This window comes from Oryx dammah, unplaced genomic scaffold (genome assembly GCF_014754425.2).
Source record: "Oryx dammah isolate SB20612 unplaced genomic scaffold, SCBI_Odam_1.1 HiC_scaffold_5, whole genome shotgun sequence".
NCBI lineage: Eukaryota > Metazoa > Chordata > Mammalia > Artiodactyla > Bovidae > Oryx > Oryx dammah.
The window spans coordinates 67,503,115-67,525,335 of NW_024070189.1; the positions used below are offsets into that span (position 1 = coordinate 67,503,115).

The following is a 22,221-nucleotide window of genomic DNA, read 5'->3' on the forward strand; positions in this document are numbered from 1 at the left end:
GTTTCCTTGTTGTATAAAACTTGTAAGTTTTATTAGTTCCCATTTATTTATTTTTGCTCTTACCTCTTTTGTCTGGGGAGACTGACCAAAGAAAACACTGCCACAATTTATGACAGAGAATGTTTTACCTATGTTCCATTCTAGGAGTTTTATGGTGTTATGTCTTATATTTAAGCCCTTTAAGCCATTTTTAGCTTACTTTTCTGTATGGTGTGAGAATGTGTTCTAATATCATTGATTTTCCCTAGACACTTCCTAGGTGGCTCAATGGTAGAGTCTGTCTCCTAAGCTGGAGATGTGGGTTGAAATCTGGGTGGGTTATGCTTCCAGCTTTGTAATTTTTCTTCAGGATTGCCTTGGCAATTCTGTACCATTTGGGATTGAGCATAAATTTTAGGATTTCTTGTTTGCTTGTTTTAGTTCTGTAAAAATATCATAGGTAATGTATTATGGGTTGCATTAAATCTGTACATTGCTTTGGGAAATAAGGCCATTTTAACAACATTAACTCTTTCATCCAAGAACATGTGATATTGTTCCTTTTCTCTGAATCATCTTCAATTTCCTTATTCAATGTTTTATAGTTTCAGCATATAAGTCTTTTATCTCCCTGGTCAGGTTTATTCCTTAGGTATTTCTTTTTAAACTCCCCAAAGATTATGTTTTAGGGTATAGCCTATTTACAAAGTTGTTTAGTTTCAGGTGAACAGTGAAGTGACTTAGCCACATATATATGTGTATCCATTCTGCCCCAAAGCCCCTTCCCATCCAGGCTCGTACATAATATTGAGCAGAGTTCCATGTGCTATACAATAGGTTTTTGCTGATTATCTATTTTAAATACAGCAAAGTGTACATGGCCTTCCCAAAGTCCTTAACTATCCATTCCCCCCAGCAACTGTGAGTCCATTTTCTAAGTCTGTGAGTCTCTTTCTGTTTTGTAAGCAAGTTCATGTATCATTTCTTCTTAGATTTCAGATATAAGGGATGTCATATGATGTTTCTCCTTCTCTGTCTGACTTACTTCATTCAGTATGACACTCTCTAGGTCCATCCATGTTGCTTCAAATGGCCTTATTTCATTATTTTTAATGACTGTATAATATTCCATTATATATATGTGCCACATATTGTTTATCCATTCCTCTGTTGATGAACATTTAGGTTTTTTCCTTTTCTTGGTGGTTGTAAACAGTGCTGCAATGAACATTGGGGAGCATGTAGTTTTTCAGGCCATGTTTTTCTCTGTATATATGCCCAGGAGTGGAATTGTAGGGACACATGGTAGTTCTAGTTTTAGTTTTTTTAAGGAACCTCCCTCCATACTGTTCTCCATAGTAGGTGTACCAATTTACATTCCTACAAACAGTGCATGAGAGTTCCCTTTTCTCTACATTCTCTCCAGCATTTGTTGTTTGTAGATTTTTTTGATGGTAGCTATTCTGACTGGTGGGAGGTGATATCTCACTGTAGTTTTGATTTGCATTTCTCTAATAACTTTGATTTCCTAAAGGAAATCAACTCTGAATATTCACTGGAAGGATTGATGCTGAAGCTAAAGCTCCAAAACTCTGGCCAACTGATGTGAAGAGCCAACTCATTGGAAAAAGGCCCTGATGTTGGGAAAGATTGAAGGCAGGAGGAGAAAGGGATGACAAAGGATGAGATCACTGACTCAATGGACAAGCTGTGGAAGATGGTGAAGGACAGGGGAGCCTGGCATGCTGCAGTCCATGGAGTTTCAAAGAGTTGGACATGACTGGGCACTGAACAACAACAAAGATAACTAGTGATGTTGGACACCTTTTCTTGTGCCTATTGTCCATCTGTATGTCCTGTTTATGTGTTATATAAAAGATTCAAGAAAAACAATTTTGCCTTTTGCCTTTCCTAATAAATATAGAAAATAGAGGAAATGATGAAATATAGTCAAGAATTAAGAAAATGTGCAAGAACCAGAAAAAGTCAAAACCAGTAATGACCCTTTTGATCCCATAAATTTTTTTTTCTGTTTGTTTTCTCCCATCATCAGATGATGCTGAGAGCTTCATTTGATTAGGTTAATGAAGGTGGTCACAATTAACTGTATAAAGAGAAACAGGAGAGTGATATCACTTCTGTTTTGGCTATGCTCATTAGGGGAAGGAATGATGGTTTTCTATTAATATATACCTTCAGGGACCTTGAAGTAAAATGTAAGTAAGAGTGCTAAAAAAAAAAAAAAAAAAAAAAAAAGGCAACCAATGTCTCTCTTGCACACTTCTGGTTTTCCTCTTATGTCTTAAAAAAAAAAATCTCCTTTTATTATTAAACTAGAAATCTTGAACAGTTTTAGCAGTAATCTAAAATTTTACCATCATCAATAAAATCTTATCTATGACATAGATATTATTTTATGTATGGCCTTAGCCTTTTCATATTACAAAACAATATCTTGTATGTGCGTGTCCTTACTGTTTCTTCAAGAATATTTTGTGAGGTATCGATGAGCCTTTTGTCTTTCAATGATAAAGACCCTATAATTCATAGTCTAGTTGATATGTTGAAGACAACATCACTAATTGCTTTTGTAGTTGGGACTAAAATTTCTGTGGTCTTCTTTCCATCTTCATTTGTATCACTCTTCAATAGGTTACTGATTGTACTCTTTCTTTTTTCTGTAACTCATTTGGAATCTGTGTTGCTTTAATGTTCATTGCATTTTAGGTAATCAGTTTTAAGTTAAATGTCAATGTGTTAATTATAGAAAAATATTTTAAAAGACACAAACTATTATAAAGAAAAATTTAAAGTCAGCCATAATATAGTCACCCAGATAAGTTATGCCTTAATAATTATAACTTGGTTTCTTGAATAAAGATATGTAGAGAGTTTCTACCATGTACCAGGCAGTTGGTTAAGAACTAAGACCCAAGAAAGAAGCAGCTCTACGTCTGATGGAAGTTACAGCCAAATTTTTCTAAATGTTTTTCCATACACATGTTCTCAAATTATGTTATTTTTCCTTGACATCCTTTCTGCATGGTGTCCTTTGTCCACATGGTGACTTTTGTATGTAAGGTTCACACTTGGGTGTGGAGACTCCTGTGTCCTCCAAGGTTTTAGCTTGTATATGGCTTGTCTTAACCCTTTTGTCACATGGTTTCTGTTAAGGATCTGAGAATGCAGGCCCTGGGAGGCACTAGAAAGAGGGAGGAAGAAGGAAACTGTGACTTTTTCTTGCTTCTGGTGAGGGTCTCTGGTAGCTCCAGGAGCTGTAGGCAACTGACAGCCACATGGGAACTGTGGGATCCAGCACACCAAAGGCAGTGTCAATAGCACTGGCAAGATAAAGGCCTCTGGGTTGCAGTGAGGTAGGTCCCACTAGCAGCCCCAGAATGTAATGTGTCCGTCAGTTCAGTTCAGTGCAGGCAGGTGGAGCCCCTGTGTTTGACAAGGACTCCTCGTCCTTGGGTGATGACACTCCCTTTGCTGCTTCTCCAGTCTCCATTCTCCCCTTTGCTGTCTCTTAAACCATGTCCTATATTATCCCTTCAGCTTGAAATGTGGCAAGAGTTTGTAAATTGAATTAATTATGCCTCAATTATAATACTTTTAAACTGAGTATTTCCATTACATTCAAATTTTTAAATTATAATTTGTGCTGAAATAAAAGTGATCCATAGAAAGTACTCTCTGAATGAAGATTTTCTGAGACAATTTAGGGAGAGTGTAAATTATTTGAAATTTCTCAAACATAAAATTTCTTATACATTGAATTTATTTTTGAAAAGCTTCAAAGTGTGCGGACATCAAATTTCACCTGAACTAGCGTTAAAGTATATATGTTTTTTCATTTTAGTCAGTTTGATAGACACATCACTGTTTAATTCATCTTTCTTGATTATTAGTGTGTTTATATGACTTTTCATGTTTATCCATGTAAACAATGCTTATTTGAAATATGTATCTTCTTCATAGGCTTTTTTATATTGAAAGATTTTGTATTTTATATTGGAAGATTGAAAGTTTTAAAAAATGTGTTAATATATTGAAAACAGTCATTTGTGAATAGTATGGATTGTATTTTTATTTCAATTTTGAATTTGGTACTTTGACTCAGAATTTTTAAAAGTAATTTAGTTTAACATATAAACTGTATTTCTTTTTGCACTTATGTGTTTAGAAAGTCCTTACACATTTTGATAGACTAAAAATATTAACTTTTACATACCTCTAAGATTAATGGTTTAGTCGCTAAGTTGTGTCCAATTCTTGAAATCCCATAGCCTGTAGCCCACCAGGTTCCTCTGTCCTTGGGATTCTCCAGGCAAAGATACTGGTGTGGGTTGCCATTTCTTTCTCCAGGGTTTTAAGAGTGAGTTTAAGAGCATTTTTGTATGCTTAAATCCTAATACAGTGATACCTTATGCGGGTCTGGTATGGAATAGATTTCAAACTTGATTGTTTTCAAGTGGAGATTAACTTCAAATGCTAAATGAGTCTTTAATTCACTCATTCCAAAAATATTATTCACTGCTAATTATTTGCCTGCCACTAGTGCAGTTTCATGATGGTGAAAACAAGATCATTTCCTTATAAAGTTCATATCCTGGTGAAAAATAAAGGCAATAAACTACAAAATATGTAGTATTGTATCAGATGTTAATAACTACAGTGACTAAAACTAAGGCAGAGTGAGAGAGTAAGAATCATGATGAAATCTACTTTATACTGCCTTATTAAGACCACATTAAGAATGTGAAACTTCAACACTCCCCAAAATGAAACAAGTGAGTGAGATATTGAATATCTGGGCAATGATATTTTAAATAGAGGGAACCAGAAGTGAAAGGCCCTGAGAAAGAAACTTGCCATGTTTGTCACTAGTCAGCAGCAACTCTTCTGAAATAAAAATTTTGGAGAAGCATACAAGATTAGGGTAGACATTGACCATGTGGCAAGTTCATCAGAACTGTGAGAGACTTGCAAAAGCCCAATTATCATCAAAATATCATTAAGGAAATTATTTTAAAGATGCATGTACAAATTCACAAGACTACATTAGCAGTTTTCTACTGCTAAGCAATTTTAAACTCTTGGCTTAAATTACACTTGGTAATGGCTTGTAATCATTTTTACAGTTTTGTATTCCAGTTTGCTAATAGTTGTTAAGAAATTTTCATCTACATTCAAGAGGTATATTGAGATTTAATTTCTGTTTATATTTTGACTAGATCTGATAGAGTGCCTGATGAATATGGATGGAGGTTTGTGACACTGTACAGGACACAGGGATCAACACCATCCCCAAGAAAAAGAAATGCAAAAAAGCAAAAGGGCAGTCTGAGGAGGCCTTACAAATAGCTGTGAAAAGAAGAGAAGTGAAAAGCAAAGGAAAAAAGGAAAGATACACCCATTTGAATGCAGAGTTTCAAAGAGAGAGAAGAAAGACTTCCTCAGTGATAAGTGCAAAGAAATAGAGGAAAACAATAGAATAATAGAATGAGAAAGACTAGAGATCTCTTCAAGAAAATTAGAGATACCAAGGGAAGAGTTCATGCAAAGATGGGCTCAATAAAGGACAGAAATGGTAATGGACCTAACAGAAGCAGAATATATTAAGAAGAGATGGCAAGAATACACGGAAGAACTGTACAAAAATGATGTTCACGACCCAGATAATCATGATGGTGTGCTCACTCACCTAGAGCCAGACATCCTGGAATGTGAAGTCAAGTGGGCCTTAGGAAGCATCACTGTGAACAAAGCTAGTGGAGGTGATGGAATTCCAGTGGAGCTATTTCAGATCCTAAATGATGAGCTGTGAAAGTGCTGAACTCAATATGCCAGGAAATTTGGAAAACTCAGCAGGGGCCACAGGACTGGAAAAGGTCAGTTTTCATTCCAATCCCAAAGAAAGGCAATGCCAAAGAATGCTCAAACTACAACACAATTGCCCTCATCTTACACTCTAGTAAAATAATGCTCAAAATTCTCCAAGCCAGGCTTCAACAATATGTGAACCGTGAACTTCCAGATGTTCAAGCTGGATTTAGAAAAGGCAGAGGAACCAGAGATCAAATTGCCAACATCCACTGGATCATCGAAAAAGCAAAAGAGTTCCAGAAGAACATCTGTTTCTGCTTTATTGACTATGCCAAAGCCTTTGACTGTGTGGATCATCACAAACTATGAAAACTCTTCAAGAGATGGGAATACCAGACCACCTGACCTGCCTCTTGAGAAATCTGTATGCGGGTCAGGAAGCAACACTTAGAACTGGACATGGGAAAACAGACTGGTTCCAAATGGGAAAAGGAGCAGGTCAAGGCTGTATATTGTCACCCTGCTTATTTAACTTCTATGCAGAATACATCATGAGAAATGCTGGGCTGGATGAAGCACAAGCTGGAATCAAGACTGCCAGGAGAAATATCAATAACCTCAGATATGTAGATGACACTACCCTTTTGGCAGAAGCAAAGAAGATCTCAAGAGTCTTTTGATGAAAGTGAAAGAGGAGAGTGAAGAAGCTGGCTTAAAACTCAACATTCAGAAAACTAAGATCATGGCATCTGGTCCCATCACTTCATGGCAAATACATGGGGAAACAATGGAAACAGGGACAAACTTTATATTTGGAGGCTCCAAAATCACTGCAGATGTTGACTGCAACCATGAAATTGAAAGACGCTTGCTCCTTGATACAAAAGCTATGACCAACCTAGACAGCATATTAAGAAGAAGAGACATTACTTTGCCAACAAAGGACCATGTATTCAGAGATATGTTTTTCCAGTAGTCATGTATGGATGTGAGAGTTGGACTGAATAGAAAGTTGAGCACTGAAGAATTGATGCTTTGAACTGTGGCATTGAAGACTCTTGAGAGTACCTTGGGCTGCAAGGAGATCAAATTAGTTAATCCTAAAGGACATCAGCCCTGAAAGAAAGGAATGATGCTGAAGCTGAAACTCCGTAACACTTTGGCCACCTGCTGAGAAGAACTGACTCATCAGGAAAAGACCCTGAAGCTCAGAAAGATTGAAGGTAGGAGGAGAAGGGGGCGACAGAGGATGAGATGGTTGGATGACTCAATGGACATGAGTTTTAGTAAGCTCTGGGTGTTGGTGATGGACAGGGAAGCCTTGCATGCGTCAGTCCATGAGGTCACATAGAGTCTGACACGACTGAACAACTGAACTGAACTGAATGATTGTGTAAATTCAAGGAATGCATATTGATTTGATTCATCAATGTATTAAAATATTGTAACATTGTAGCATTTTTTTTTAGCAATTCTCTGTGAAAGTCATGCAGTCATGTCTGACTGCCTGCGAGCCTGTGGGCTATACAGTTCATGGAATTCTCCCTGCCAGAATACTGGAGTGGATACTCTCTGCTGCTGCTGCTGCTAAGTCATTTCAGTCGTGTCCGACTCTGTGCAACCTCATAGACGGCAGCCCACCAGGCTCCCCGGTCCCTGGGATTCTCCAGGCAAGAACACTGGAGTGGGTTGCCATTTCCTTCTCCAATGCATGAAAGTGAAAAGTGAAAGTGAAGTCGCTCAGTCGTGTCTGACCCTCAGCGACCCCATGGACTGCAGCCCACCAGGCTCCCCTGTCCCTGGGATTTTCCAGGCAAGAACACTGGAGTGGGTTGCCATTTCCTTCTCCATTGCATGAAAGTGAAAAGTGAAAGTGAAGTTGCTCAGCCGTGTCCCACTCTTCGTGACCCCATGGACTGCAGCCCACCAGGCTCCTCTGTCCATGGGATTTTCCAGGGAACAGTACTGGAGTGGGGTGCCATTGCCTTCTCCAGGGTACTCTCTACCATGTCCCATAATTACTTTTTTGTGTTGTGTCTGCTGTGATAATTAAATCTCTTCTCTCAACAAGTTTTCTGATTACAATACAAAATTTTTTACATATTTACTATTATGTCTATTAAATATTCAGGATTTATTTATCTACAGTTTGTTTGTTCCCTTATCAATACCTCTCTTTCCTCATTCTTCAGCTGCTGAGAACCACTTTTTTTACTCTCAGTTTTCACAAACTTTTTTTTTAGATTGCACATTCAAGTGTTACCACACAGCATTTGCCTTTCCCTGGTTTATTTCACTTAATATAATGTTTTCAAAGTCCATACATGTTATTTATTTTTTTTTTAACTTTTATTTTATTTATTTATTTATTTTTAATCTTTTTTTTTTAAATTTATTTATTTATTTTTAATTTTTACTTTACAATTCTGTATTGGTTTTGGCATAGATTGACATGAATCCACCACAGGTGTACATGCGTTCCCAAACATGAACCCCCCTCCCACCCCCCTCCCCACAACATCTCTCTGGGTCATCCCCGCGCGTCAGCCCCAAGCGTGTCATATCCTGCATCAGACATAGACTGGCATTTCGATTCTTACATGTTATTATACATGTTTCAATGCCATTCTCCCAAATCATCACACCCTCTCCCTCTCCCTCTGAGTCCAAAAGTCCGCTATACAACAATTCCATTCACCATTGCAACAAAAAGAATAAAATACTTAGGAATATATCTACCTAAAGAAACTAAAGACCTATATACAGAAAACTATAAAACACTGATGAAAGAAATCAAAGAGGACACTAATAGATGGAGAAATATACCATGCTCATGGATCGGAAGAATCAATATAGTGAAAATGAGTATATTACCCAAAGCAATTTACAAATTCAATGCAATCCCTATCAAGATACCGGCGATATTTTTCGCAGAACTAGAACAAATAATTTCAAGATTTGTATGGAAATACAAAAAACCACGAATAGCCAAAGCAATCTTGAGAAAGAAGGATGGAACTGGAGGAATCAATTTGCCTGACTTCAGGCTCTACTACAAAGCCACAGTCATCAAGACAGTATGGTATTGGCACAAAGACAGACATATAGATCAATGGAACAAAATAGAAAGCCCAGAGATAAATCCACATACATATGGACACCTTATCTTTGACAAAGGAGGCAAGAATATACAATGGAGTAAAGACAATCTCTTTAACAAGTGGTGCTGGGAAAACTGGTCAACCACTTGTAAAAGAATGAAACTAGATCACTTTCTAACACCGCACACAAAGATAAACTCAAAATGGATTAAAGATCTAAATGTAAGACCAGAAACTATAAAACTCTTAGAGGAGAACATACATGTTAAAAATGGCAAGATGTCCTTCTCTCTCATGGTTAGCTAATATTTTATTGAAGTAGTTCACAAATAGTCCATGAACCCCATATTTTTAATCTATCCTTCCACTGATGGGAAGTTGATTATTCCCATTATTAGTATATTGTTAATAATGCTATAATACTGAATTTGGGAGTGCAGACATCTTTTTGATATTCTGTTGTCAATTCTTTGTTTATGTTTCTAGAATAAGAATTGCTGGGTCATATGGAGAAGACTCTCGAGAGTCCCTTGGGCTGCAAGGAGATCCAACCAATCCATTCTGAAGGAGATCAGCCCTGGAATTTCTTTGGAAGGAATGATGCTAAAACTGAAGCTCCAGTACTCTGGCCGCCTCATGTGAAGAGTTGACTCATTGGAAAAGACTCTGATGCTGGGAGGGGTTGGGGGCAGGAGGAGAAGGGGACGACAGAGGATGAGATGGCTGGATGGAATCACTGACTCGATGGACATGAGTCTGAGTGAACGCCAGGAGTTGGTGATGGACAGGGAGGCCTGGCGTGCTGCGATTTATGGGGTTGCAAAGAGTCGGACATGACTGAGCGACTGAACTGAACTGAACTGATGGTAATTCAGTTATTAATTGTTTTAGGGAAACTCCATACTTTTTTACATAGTAGCTTCACCAATTAATTACTATAAAAATGCACAATACTTCCCTTTTCTTCATATCCTTGTTAATATGTGTTATTTCTTGACTTCTGGATGATAGCCATTCTAACAGGTGTGAAATGATATCTAATTGTTGTTTTGATATGCATTTTCTGATGATTAGTGATGTTAAGCAATTCATGGGGTTGCAAAGAGTCGGACATGACTGAGCGACTGAACTGAACTGAACTGAAGCATCTTTACATGAACTTGTTGGATTTTTGTACGTCTTCTTTGGAAAAATATGTATTTAAGTCCTCTGCCCATTATTTAAGCAAAATAGTTTGTATATTAATATTGATTTATATGAATATATATATATATTTTGGATATTTACCCCCTTTTCATTGTATGATTTGCAAAATTTTTGTTCCACTGTCTTGCCTTTTCATTTTATTGATTATTTATTTATTTGTGTAGAAGTTTTTTTAACTTATTTAACTTATATGCATAGCACATCATGAGAAATGCTGGGCTGGATGAAGCACAAGCTGGAATCACGATTGCCAGGAGAAATATCAATAACCTCAGATATGCAGATCACACCACCCTTATGGCAGAAAGCAAAGAACTCAAGAGTCTTTTGATGAAAGTGAAAAAGGAGAGTGAAAAAATTGGCTTAAAACTCAACATTAAGAAAACTAAGATTACGGCATCTGGTCCCATCCCTTCACGCAAATAGATGGGAAACAATGGAAACAGTGAGAGACTTTATTTTCTTGTACTCCAAAGTCACTGCAGTTGGTGACTGCAGCCATGAAATTAAAAGACGCTTACTCCTTGGAAGAAAAGTTATGATCAACCTAGACAACGTATTAAAAAGGAGAGACATTACTTGCCAACAAAGGTCTGTCTAATCAAAGCTATGGTTTTTCCAGTGGTCATGTATGAATGTGAGAGTTGGACTATAAAGAAAGCTGAGCACCAAAGAATTGATACTTTTATACTGTGGTATTGGTGAAGACTCTTTTTTTAAAAAATTTATTTTTATTTATTTATTTTTTAAAATATAAATTTATTTATTTTAATTGGAGGTTAATTACTTTACAATATTGTATTGGTTTTGCCATACATCAACATGAATCTGCCACAGGTATACATGTGTTCCCCATCCTGAACCCCTCTCCCTTCACCATACCATCCCTCTGAGAGTCCCTTGGACTGCAAGGAAATCCAACCAGTCTATCCTAAAGGAAGTCAGTCCTGGGTGTTCATTGGAAGGACTGATGCTGAAGCTGAAACTCCAATACTCTGGCCACTTGATGCAAAGAACTAATTCATTGGAAAAGACCCTGATGCTGGGGAAGATTGAAGGCAGAAGGAGAAGGGAACAACAGAGGATGAGATGGTTGGATGGCATCAGTGACTCAATGAACACGAGTTTGGGTAAACTCCAGGAGTTGGTGACAGACAGAGAGGCCTGGCATGCTGCAGTACAGTCAGACATGACTGAGTGACTGAATTGAAATGAACCAAGAAGTTTTTAAGTTTGATATAGTTCCAGTTTTTGATTTTTACTTTTGTTCATCTGCTCTGTTGTCATAATAAGAAGATCATTGCTAAGACCAATGCTGAAAAATTTTCATCTATGTTTTCTTCCTAGAATGTTACAATATCAGTTCTTCATGTTTTAGTCTTTGATCCATTTTGATAAAATTTTATGTATTGTGGAAGATAAGTTGCCCATTTCATATTTTTGCATGAGATCATCCACTTTTTCCAGCACTATTTCTCACAGAGACTATTGTTTTCCTAGTGGGTGTTTTTGGCTCCTTTGTAGAACAATAGCTGAACATATATGCAGGAATTTAATTCTGGGCTATCCATTCTGTTCCAATGGGTGAATACTTATTTTAAGAATATATCATTCAGTTTTAATTATTTTACTTTGTATTAATAGTATATTTTGAAATCAGAAAATGTGATGGATCCAGGTTTGTGTGGTTTTCTTGGGATTGCTTGGTTTCTTTGGGTTCTTTTGTGGTTCTGTACAAATGTTAAGATGATTTTTCATTTAATATCATCAAAATTTTGATAGCAATTGTGTTGAATATATAAATGGCTTGAATATAATGGACAATTTAACATAGTCACTCTTCTGATTCATGAAATGGGATGTCTTTTCATTTGTTTTATATCTTTTTTGATATCTTTCAGCAAACTCTTAAGTTTTGTTATTTAGATCATTATTTTCCTTGGTATAATTTATTCCTACATATATTATTATTATTTATTTTATTTTAGTTGGAATTATATTTTTACATGTTTAAATACTATTCCATAGAAATTCAAATGCCTTCTGTGTGTTGATTTTATATCCTGCAACTTTATTGAGTTTATTCCTAGCTACAAAGGTTCTAGTTTTCTAATTGTATATTCTTGCCTCCTTTGTCATAGATTAATTGGTCATATAAATGTGTGTCTACTTCTTGGCTCTCTATTTTGTTCCATTGATCTATGTGTCTGTTTTTGTTCCAGCATCATACTATTTTGAATATTATAGGTTTATAGTACAGTCTGAAGTCATGGGTTATGATATCTCAAGCTCTGTTCCTCTTTCTCAAGATCATTTTGGCTGTTTGGGGTCTTTTTTCTACACATTAAAAAATTTCAAAATTGTTGGTTCTAGTTATATGAAATTTTTCATTGTTATATTTATAGGGAGTGCACTGAAAATGTAGAGCACCTTGGTCAGGATAATCAGTTTAAAAATATTAAATCTTCCAATTTGAAAGAAGGCCTATATTTTCTATCTGTTTTCTTTGTCTTCAATTTCTTTCATCAGTGTCTTATAGTTTTCCAAATACAGGGTTTTTTTTTTTTTACCTCCTGGGTTAATGGATTCCTAAGTATGTTTTTCTATTTTTATTCATTTACTTTTGATATGACTCTACATGGGACTGTTTCCTTAAGTTCTATTTCTTATAGTTCATTATTAGCATATAGAAAAGCAACAGATTTCTGTATAGTTATTTCCTGCAAATTTACTGAATTCATGGAGCATCTTTAATAGTTTTTCACTGGTGTGTTTAGGATTTTCTATGTCTAATGTTCTGTCACTTGCCAACAGTGACAGTTTTGCCCTAGATTTGAGTTCATGTGAGATTTTGTGTGGTTCTTTTAATAATGAAGTCTCTATTTTGCCCTGGCTTCCCCAGTGGCTTAGAGAGTAAAGAATCTGCCTGCAGTGCAGGAGAACTGGGTTTGTTTCCTTGGTTGGGAAGATCCCCTGGAGAAGGAAATGGCAACCCACTCCAGTATTCTTGCCTGGAAAATCCCCTGGACAGATGAGGCTGGCGGGCTAGTCCATGAGGTAACAAAGAGGCAGACATGACTGAGTGACTAACACTCACACACACTATTCTGCCCAGTCCTTTGAGTTTCTAGAAAGCAAGTCCTACTGGCCTTTACACAAAATGCTCTGGGAGCTTATCTTCCCAGTGGAGGACTCCCAAGCTCTGAAGTTTACCATGGGTTCATAAGTCTCCTATGGGACAATGTTTGCAGTACAATTATTATCTAGTTTATGTATCACCCTCCTAGGGTTATGAGACTTGATTATATTGTAAGCCCTCCTCTTCTATCCATCTCATTGCTATACCTTTTTATGTTTTTTTGTTGTAGAAGATTTTTTGATAGGTTCTGGTCTTTTTAACTAGTTGTGTTCTGTTCTGTTTTCACTGAACATATTTGTGGTGTTAGGGTACAGATTCAGCAAGACCCTGTTTATGTATTTTTCCCAATCCCTCCTAGCTGTAGAGTATGGTCCATTCCACTTAGACTGACACCATTAGGCTCACCATCTTCACTCACCCGGACTCCCTACTTCTAGTCTTGTACTTCATCAAATGATTACCAACAATTTAGCATTTCTAAAATGCAAGGCAGATGATTTTTATTGTTTTTAAAGACCTAGATACAAAAGGTCAAGAAAATAGAAGATAAAGGGAATAAAGAAAAGAGAAATTACTGGAATAATTACTTCACTTGATTTGCCAGTGACATTACCTCAGTCATGATGTTCTTTTCCCACGACATCAGGTCCCTGAGCAAGTCCCCCTACCCCAGAATCCTTTACTAATCTGAGAGTAGCATCTAGAGCTCCTAGGTTTTCTCTCAGCATCATTTTTTTGGCTGAACTTGCTTGTCAGATGTGGAACATCAAAAGCATCAAAATAATATATATATAGTTTATTATAAGTGTTTGTACAAACTACACTTACAGTTCAAATTTGTAGGGATAGTAGGCATGTTCAATTAGGATTCTAAACTAACTTAGCTCTTATTTTTAATTATAAGATAAAAAATATTGTTTAAGTCAATGAAGGACTAAATGTTTCTTCTCCTTGCTTATATAATGTTACATACTCCAAATCTTTGCTCTGATACCATCTCATGTGAAAAATGTTCCCTGCCTGAGAGAACATTGGGGTTAATATAATTCTGTCCATTTAGACTTAGTATTTTCTGCACAGTACCTTGTAGGGTATTGAATTTTCAATATACCACAAGAAGCTAAGGATTTCAGACAGGAAACACTCACTAGATAGCTTCAGAATTGGATCACGAGGAACAAACTAGTTCACAATAAAGACAGGCAGAGATATGTAGTAGTCATGATTAGCTATGATAGAATGAACATGATTTCTAAGATTTATCACACAGCCACCAAGCAGAAACTATGGACTAAAAAAGGAAGAAATGTCTGATAACTTTACCTTTATTTTTAAGTAATTTCAAATATATACTGGTACCAAGGATAATAATAGTACAATGAACACATATAAAGCTTACCTACATTTACCTGTTAACATTCTTTTGCCTCATCACCTTTTTCTGTCCATCTCTTTCCGATTAGTTGCATAAATTATGACATTTTACTCTAAATAATTTAGTTATGTATTTCCTAAGTATACGAACACTATCCCTCAGCATCACTGTACACTTATCGACTTCATAAAAGTGAAACATGGATTCAGTATAATTGTAAAAATAATTTTTTACAAGAAGTATAAAATTAAAAATAAATTTTACAAGAAGTATAAAAATGAGCTTTCCAGTACAGGGAAACAGTTCCTTCAAAGGGATGAATATAGGATGATGCATCATGGTAGGACAATCCAAAGAATAACTTAAGCAGAAGACTATATATTTCTGATAAGTAAACTGAAGAATAAACCATTAGCATAAAAATATCCTATTTCATAGCTCTCTGAAAGGCAGATTCCACATTCAACAAGTTCTTTAGAGCCCCTGTGACATCCTTATTCCTAAGACTATAGATTAAAGGGTTTAGAACAGGAGTGAGTATGGTGTAAAAGATAGATACAGCCATGTCCTTCTCAGAGGTGTGGTAGGAGCTGGGGAACATATAGCTGTAGGTTGAAGTTCCATAGAAGAGGATGACCACAGTCATGTGGGAAGAACAAGTCATAAAAGCCTTCTTCCTGCCCTCTGCTGAATTCATCCTGTGGATGGTGAGGAGGATGAATGAATAAGAGCTTGAAATGACTGTCACAGGGATGAGGAGCATGAGGACACAGCACAGGTACATGAGTGTCTCATACAGGGAAGTGTCTGAGCAGGAAAGCTTCATTACAGCAGGGACCTCACAGAAGAAGTGATGGATCTCCCGGGATCTGCAGAAGGGAAAGGTCATGGTGATGGGTGTGAGCATAAAGCCATCCACTGATCCCAGGAACCAGCAGCCAGATACCAGGAGGAGCCACATCTTATGGCTCATGAGGGTAGAATAGTGGAGTGGATGACAGATGGCCACATAGCGGTCATAGGCCATGGCAGCCAGAAGGAAATATTCGGAACCTCCTACTGTTAGATAGAGAAACATCTGTATTCCACATTCAGGGGCTGAGATCTTATTCTTTCCCGTGACCTGGTCCATGAGCATCTTGGGAACAATTACAGAAATGTATATCATGTCCATGAGAGACAATTGGCTAATGAAAAAGTACATGGGAGTGTGGAGGTGGGCATCAGAGTATATCAGAAGGATCAGCATGATATTCCCAGACAGGGCCATCAGGAAAATCACAAAAATGACTACACAAAGAAGAACTGGGTACTTGGATTGACTGAAGAGTCCCATGAGAATGAGATCCAACTGTCCAGTGTAGTTGGCCACCCAGGTGGAGTTGTCCATGAGATTTCACCTAGACCACCAAGGAGAGCTTTGTGATTAATAGATTTTTCATGGGATATGACCACCTGAAATGAATATCTAGTAAGATTGTGGGGTATGCATGTGTTCATGTGTGTTCATGCTCAGAAAACTCAGTTGTTCTAATTATGAAGAAATGTCACAGGGCTGTAGATTTGGGGATTAATAATTGCTTGCAATTCAGTTGAAATCTGAGATTCCACAACTTTTGCTTAAGTAGTTGGTTACTCAAAGTAAAACTACAGTGTTTTGTTACAGAAGTCAGAATTGAATCAGTCTGTTTTAAGGAAACAACAAATCTTATAAAGTCTTTGAATGTATTCCACATGAGAAAGAATTAGAAAATAACTGAAACATAATTTGGGGAAAATCTATACCAAATGTTTGAACTCCCTTTGCCTGTAGGTTCTGGCCTTGCTGTGAGGCTCTGTGATTATGCGGAGGGAGCCCACAGAAGAAGACTGGGGTCCTCAGAAAAGCCAAATATTTAGTTATCCTGAGGGCACTGAGTGAGGAGCCCAGATTCTGAGGCAGGACTATGGCTGCTGGTTCACATTATCCTCTACCCACCATTCCTCTGTCTGCAGTACATAAAAATAATACAGTTTGGTCCCTGATATGGTTAGGATTAAATGAAGTAAATGAAGTAAACTAAATTGCTTAGAATATTGCCAGTTATAGATGAATAAGCATGTATATTGTTAAAGTATTAATATCTAGAGTTGTGACAGCAAATTCTGTGTAAAAGATGGCTATTATTTAATAGTATTTTTCTATTATTTGAGATGCATTATTTCAGTTTGCTAGTTTTAGCATCTATTTACACATATAAGAATTTGATTATTTCTGTAGTTCTGAAATAATATAATACATAGATTTGTGTGATGTACATATATACACATGAATGTACCTGTATGTATAATCTCAGACTTTTTGTAAATATATACAAACACTATAAAATATCTATTTATATAAATATGTTAATGTAAATAAATATACAATTTATATTTCTTATTTTAATTTTGCTATGCAAAGCTTTATGGAAAAATCCCATCTCAGTTCTGTCTAGTACATGCTTCCCCAACACAATGTCCTTAAAGTTCATGCCATTTGTTCTAAATCTCAGTGAGAACTAGCATTTAGATGATAACTGTCATTTACAAGACAAAGCTTTAGTTGTTTCATGAATATCATCCATCTGCTTTATTGTCAATGGCTGTCAATTTTTCATGGAAACAGAGATATAGAAAGGAAATGTGAAAAACAGGAGTCTTTGACTCCAATTCAAGGTTCCCTCCTCTATCTTTCTGTTCACAGCCTACAGCTATCTTGGAGGATGAAGACAAATCAAAGAAAAATTAAACTTTGTTACACTTAAGGAGGTCACAGTCTATTCAGGGAAACATATCATATAAAATGTGATTTTAAGTGGAATTTTAAAAGAGATACAAAGTAAATAAGAAAGAGTGATAAAAAAATATTAGGTCTGGCCTTGCTGAAGAGAATCACAAAGCCCAGACATATATCTACATCTGCTCTTATGGAGATTAAAACTTTGAAACTTTTCAATTTCTTACATGTTAAATGTTAAAAATATATGTCATTACAAATCAGAAGGAAATGTTGTATCCTCTTTCTGGGAAGACTTTATATTTCAGGAAAAACTGCCAAGTTTCATATATATTTTATATTCTTCTGTTTTCAATTTATATTTTAAAATTTTTAATGGGAGGATAATTGCTCCATAATGCTGTTCTTTCTTCTGCTACACAATGATGTGAGTCACTCACAAGTATACACCCTGTAACTCTAGAACCTCCTTCCCATCTCCCATCTCAACTCTCTAGGTTGTTTTAATAACAGATTATACTCTTGTAATAATCTCAGAGACTAATGACAACGTTTGACTTATAAACAATCCCAAATTCTGGGATGCTAAAGAAGTAGACAGCACTGAAAATGAATTTGAAGCCTTAATATGAATAATAAATTTGGGAAAAATTCCATTAAAAATATAATATTATGTCAAATTCCACTTACACTGGCAGATGAAAGCTGAGATCTATGTAAAATGTAAAAACAGTCCAATAAGCTAAAGAAACACTTGTGACTGAGTCACTACTTGTGGTCAAAGTGAAGTAAGGACCAATGTAGTGACTGGCACATGTGAAGACCTCAAATCTGTTTGCTGAATAAATGATGGGTGAGCAGAAAGGTGAGTAGGAGGCACTGGCCAAATCTCTGTTGCACTTTGATAAACGGGAGCCACTGAGATCAAGCCTCACTGAAGAGCCCATGTAGGACTCGGGACAAACAAGGCAATACAGTCTGTACAACATCAAGCGACTGGCCTCACTGATTGCTTTTACTGTTTTTTATCCAATTGCTTGAGTTTAATGTAAATTGGAAAAGTGCATATTTGACTTGGGAAATTATTAAGAGTAGGAGTAGAATAATATCAAATCTTATATGAAATTGACAGCATCTTAGCCATTGTTCTATTGTTTTACCATACTTTGCTCCCCAAGAGCCTATGAAGTGCTTATTAATTCACCTTAATTTCTCCTTTTATAGGTTAAATGATTCAGGTTCCTACAGCATTGGCCTATCATCATACCATCCCCCTGAGGGAACGTGTGTCTCAGCTCTCACATCAGGACACAGCTTGTAACGCTGCCTATGTTCTGTAGGTCATAGTCTTGTCTTTAGAGTCTATAATTTGGTTACTAGCCGTGTATTATCATTTCATCCAGGAAACATAAATAAGATTGAGTCATTTATTTTAATGTTATAATTTATAGTATTAATCTTCATTCAATGTAAAACTACTTTATCTTTTGTAAAATTTCTGTCTCAAGGAAACAAGCTCATCATACAATAATAAAGGAGGAATATATATTCTTTTGTCCCTAAATAGCTGGAAATCAAAACCCATTTTTAATATGTTGCAGTAAATAATGTTACATAAAAGATTATGGAAAAAGAAATACTGTCTTTCCATAAAAACAATATGGAAATATAAGGAAACATAGTATCCTGGAGTATAATACTCCAATAATGGAGTATTATACTCCAGGATAGAGAAGTAGACTCCATTATAACATAGTAAATGGAAAAATAAGGAAACATAGTCTAGAATTAACAGAATGTGCAAGAAGCAGAATAAATCAAAACCAGTGATTACCCTTTTGATTCCGTAGTTTTGTTTTGCTATCGGAGTGACCTCAACATCAGATGATGCCCGAAGTCTCATCAAGATGGACTAATGGAAAGTGTCCACAGTTAACAGTATAAAGAGAAACAGGAGTGTGATTTCATCCCTGTTATATTATGCCCACTGGGGGAATGGATGATGCTTTCTATTGATAAATTCCCTCTGGGATCTTCAAGTAGAATACAATTAAGACAGCTAAAAAAAGTTACTAGATATCTCTGTTGTACTTTTCTGGTTTCCTTCTCATGTGTTTTAAAATTTTTTTTCCATTTGTTTTTAAACTAGAAATCTCAAAAATATTAACAATAATCTCAAATTTTACCATAATTGATAAAATCTTATTTATGACAAAATGATATTTTATATATGGCCTCAGTCTTTCTACAAATTTTTTCCTTATGTATATTTACATATCTTTATTTGTTCAAGAATATTTTGTGAGGTTTTGATGTCTCTCTTATCTTTCAAAGATACAGATTCTGAAAATTTTAGATTAATTTATGGATCAAAGACTGCACCACTAATCAGTACTGTGGTTAAGACTAAAATTATGATGATCTTTACATTTTCATCTGGATCATTCTTCAATAGGTAGCTAATTGTATTCTTTTTTTGTTTGTTTACTCAGTTGTAATCTTTATTGCTTTAATGTTGAATTGCATTTTAGATATTTGGTCTTAATTTAATGTATATAAGAATCATAAAAATATTAAAAAAACACAACTTGTTGAAATAAAAATTTAATAATCAATCATAGTGTACGCTTCCAGATAAAAGTTATTCCTTAATACTTATATCTTCCTTTCAGACTACAGATATTTAAGAAATGTATACCATGTACTAGGCTTCCCAGGTGGCTTTAGGGGTAAAGAACCAGCCTGTTAATGAAGGAAACGTAAGAGATGTGGGTTTGATCCCTGGGTCTGGAAGATCCCCTGGAGGAGGGCATGGCAACCTACTCCAGTATTCTTGCTTGAAGAATCCCATAGACAGAGGAGCCTGGTGGGCTACAGTCCATAGGGTAGCAAAGAGTCGGACACGACTGAAGTGACTGAGTGTACACACACCTACCATGTACCAGGCAGTTAGGATAAGCCAAGAAATAAGATAAGAGTGACTCCATCCTCACTAAACTTGCAACCAAATTCTTCTGAACATTTTTCTGTATGTGTTCTCAAATTATAATTATTATTTTCCCATGGTATCTTTTCTTCATGATATACTTTGTCCAGCCCACACCTTGGGGGCTGGGGCCTCCTGTGTCCTCCAGAATTTGAGCTTGCAGATGGTTTGTCCTAACCCTCTTATTACCTAGATATTCTTAAGACACTGAGAGTGCAAGCCCTGGGAGATACTGAACAGTGGGAAAAAGGAAGAAGTTGCATCTTTTTCTTGCCTTTGGAGATGATTTCTGGCAGCTTCAGCAGCTACTTTCAAGTAATGACCACTGGGGAGCTATGAGGTACAGAGCCCCAAGGGTAGTTTCAGTGGTTTTGGCAGGATGCAAATGTCTGGGTTTCACCAGAAGAGGAACTACTAGTAACCACAGATTACAGCATCTTTATCAGATCAGCTTGGGGCACTTGGGGTCCAAGTCTGTTGAGGACTCCTGAGGGTGAAGACTCTTTTCTACTTCCCCAGCCTTCATGACAGCCGTTTGTCAACGTTCTGTCAATTTCCCTGTATCAAATCCCTTTGGTTTGAAATTTGTAAAATATTTGTATGTTACTGGACACAACAATGAGGTTAATATCTTATCAAATTATTTATATTTCAATTACAATCCCCAATATTGAATAATTATGTTGAATTCACATTTATAAATTATACTTTGTGTGAAATAAAAGTGCTTTTGAAAGCACTACCTGAATGTAATTTTTTCTAAGTTAAACAATAACAGCATTTAAAATGTTTCAAGTTTCTTCATGCACAACACTAAATTTCTTTCCAAAAACATATTCAAATTGTGCTGTTTTAAATTCATGCAAACTCATACTGCTAGCCATATGACAGGTCATAATTAGAGAGACAAGAAGCAAGCCTTTAGTCTGAAAGGACCAAGTTCCTTTCAGGACAAGGAGAACAACTTTATTCAGAAAGCCAGTGGACCAAGATCCTGGTAGACTAACATCCCAAAGAGTCATCTTCAGTTCAGTTCAGTTCAGTCACTCAGTCGTGTCCGACTCTTTGCGACCCCATGAATTGCAGCACACCAGGCCTCCCTGTCCATCACCAACTCCCGGAGTTCACTCAGACTCATGTCCATTGAGTCAGTGATGCCATCCAGCCATCTCATCCTCTGTCGTCCCCTTCTCCTCCTGCCCCCAATCCCTCCCAGCATCAGAGTCTTCTCCAATGAGTCAACTCTTCACATGAGGTGGCCAAAGTATTGGAGTTTCAGCTTTAGCATCATTCCTTCCAAAGAATTCCCAGGGCTGATCTCCTTTAGAATGGATTGGTTGGATCTCCTTGCAGTCCAAGGGACTCTCAAGAGTCTTCTCCAACACCACAGTTCAAAAGCATCAATTCTTCAGCGCTCAGCCTTCTTCACAGTCCAACTCTCACATCCATACATGACCACTGGAAAAACCATAGCCTTGACTAGATGGACCTTAGTCGGCAAAGTAATGTCTCTGGTTTTGAATATGCTATCTAGGTTGGTTATAACTTTCCTTCCAAGGAGTAAGCGTCTTTTAATTTCATGGCTGCAATCACCATCTGCAGTGATTTTTGAGCCCCCCCCAATAAAGTCTGACACTGTTTCCACATCTATTTCCCAAGAAGTGATGGGACCAGATGCCATGATCTTAGTTTTCTGAATGTTGAGCTTTAAGCCAACTTTTCCACTCTCCACTTTCACTTTCATCAAGAGGCTTTTTAGTTCTTCTTCACTTTCTGCCATAAGGGTGGTGTCATCTGCATATCTGAGGTTATTGATATTTCTCCCGGCAATCTTGATTCCAGCCTGTG

General features: G+C 36.6%; 1 protein-coding gene across 1 annotated transcript; it reads right to left on the reverse strand.

Annotated features, from left to right (window-relative positions):
* Positions 1 to 15,056: 15,056 nt before the first annotated feature.
* Positions 15,057 to 16,019, reverse strand: LOC120863762 (olfactory receptor 2T29-like). Its single transcript, XM_040240328.1, has one exon. It carries the CDS (start codon positions 16,017 to 16,019, stop codon positions 15,057 to 15,059), a length of 963 nt encoding a protein of 320 aa, XP_040096262.1.
* Between the last annotated feature and the right edge of the window lie 6,202 nt (positions 16,020 to 22,221).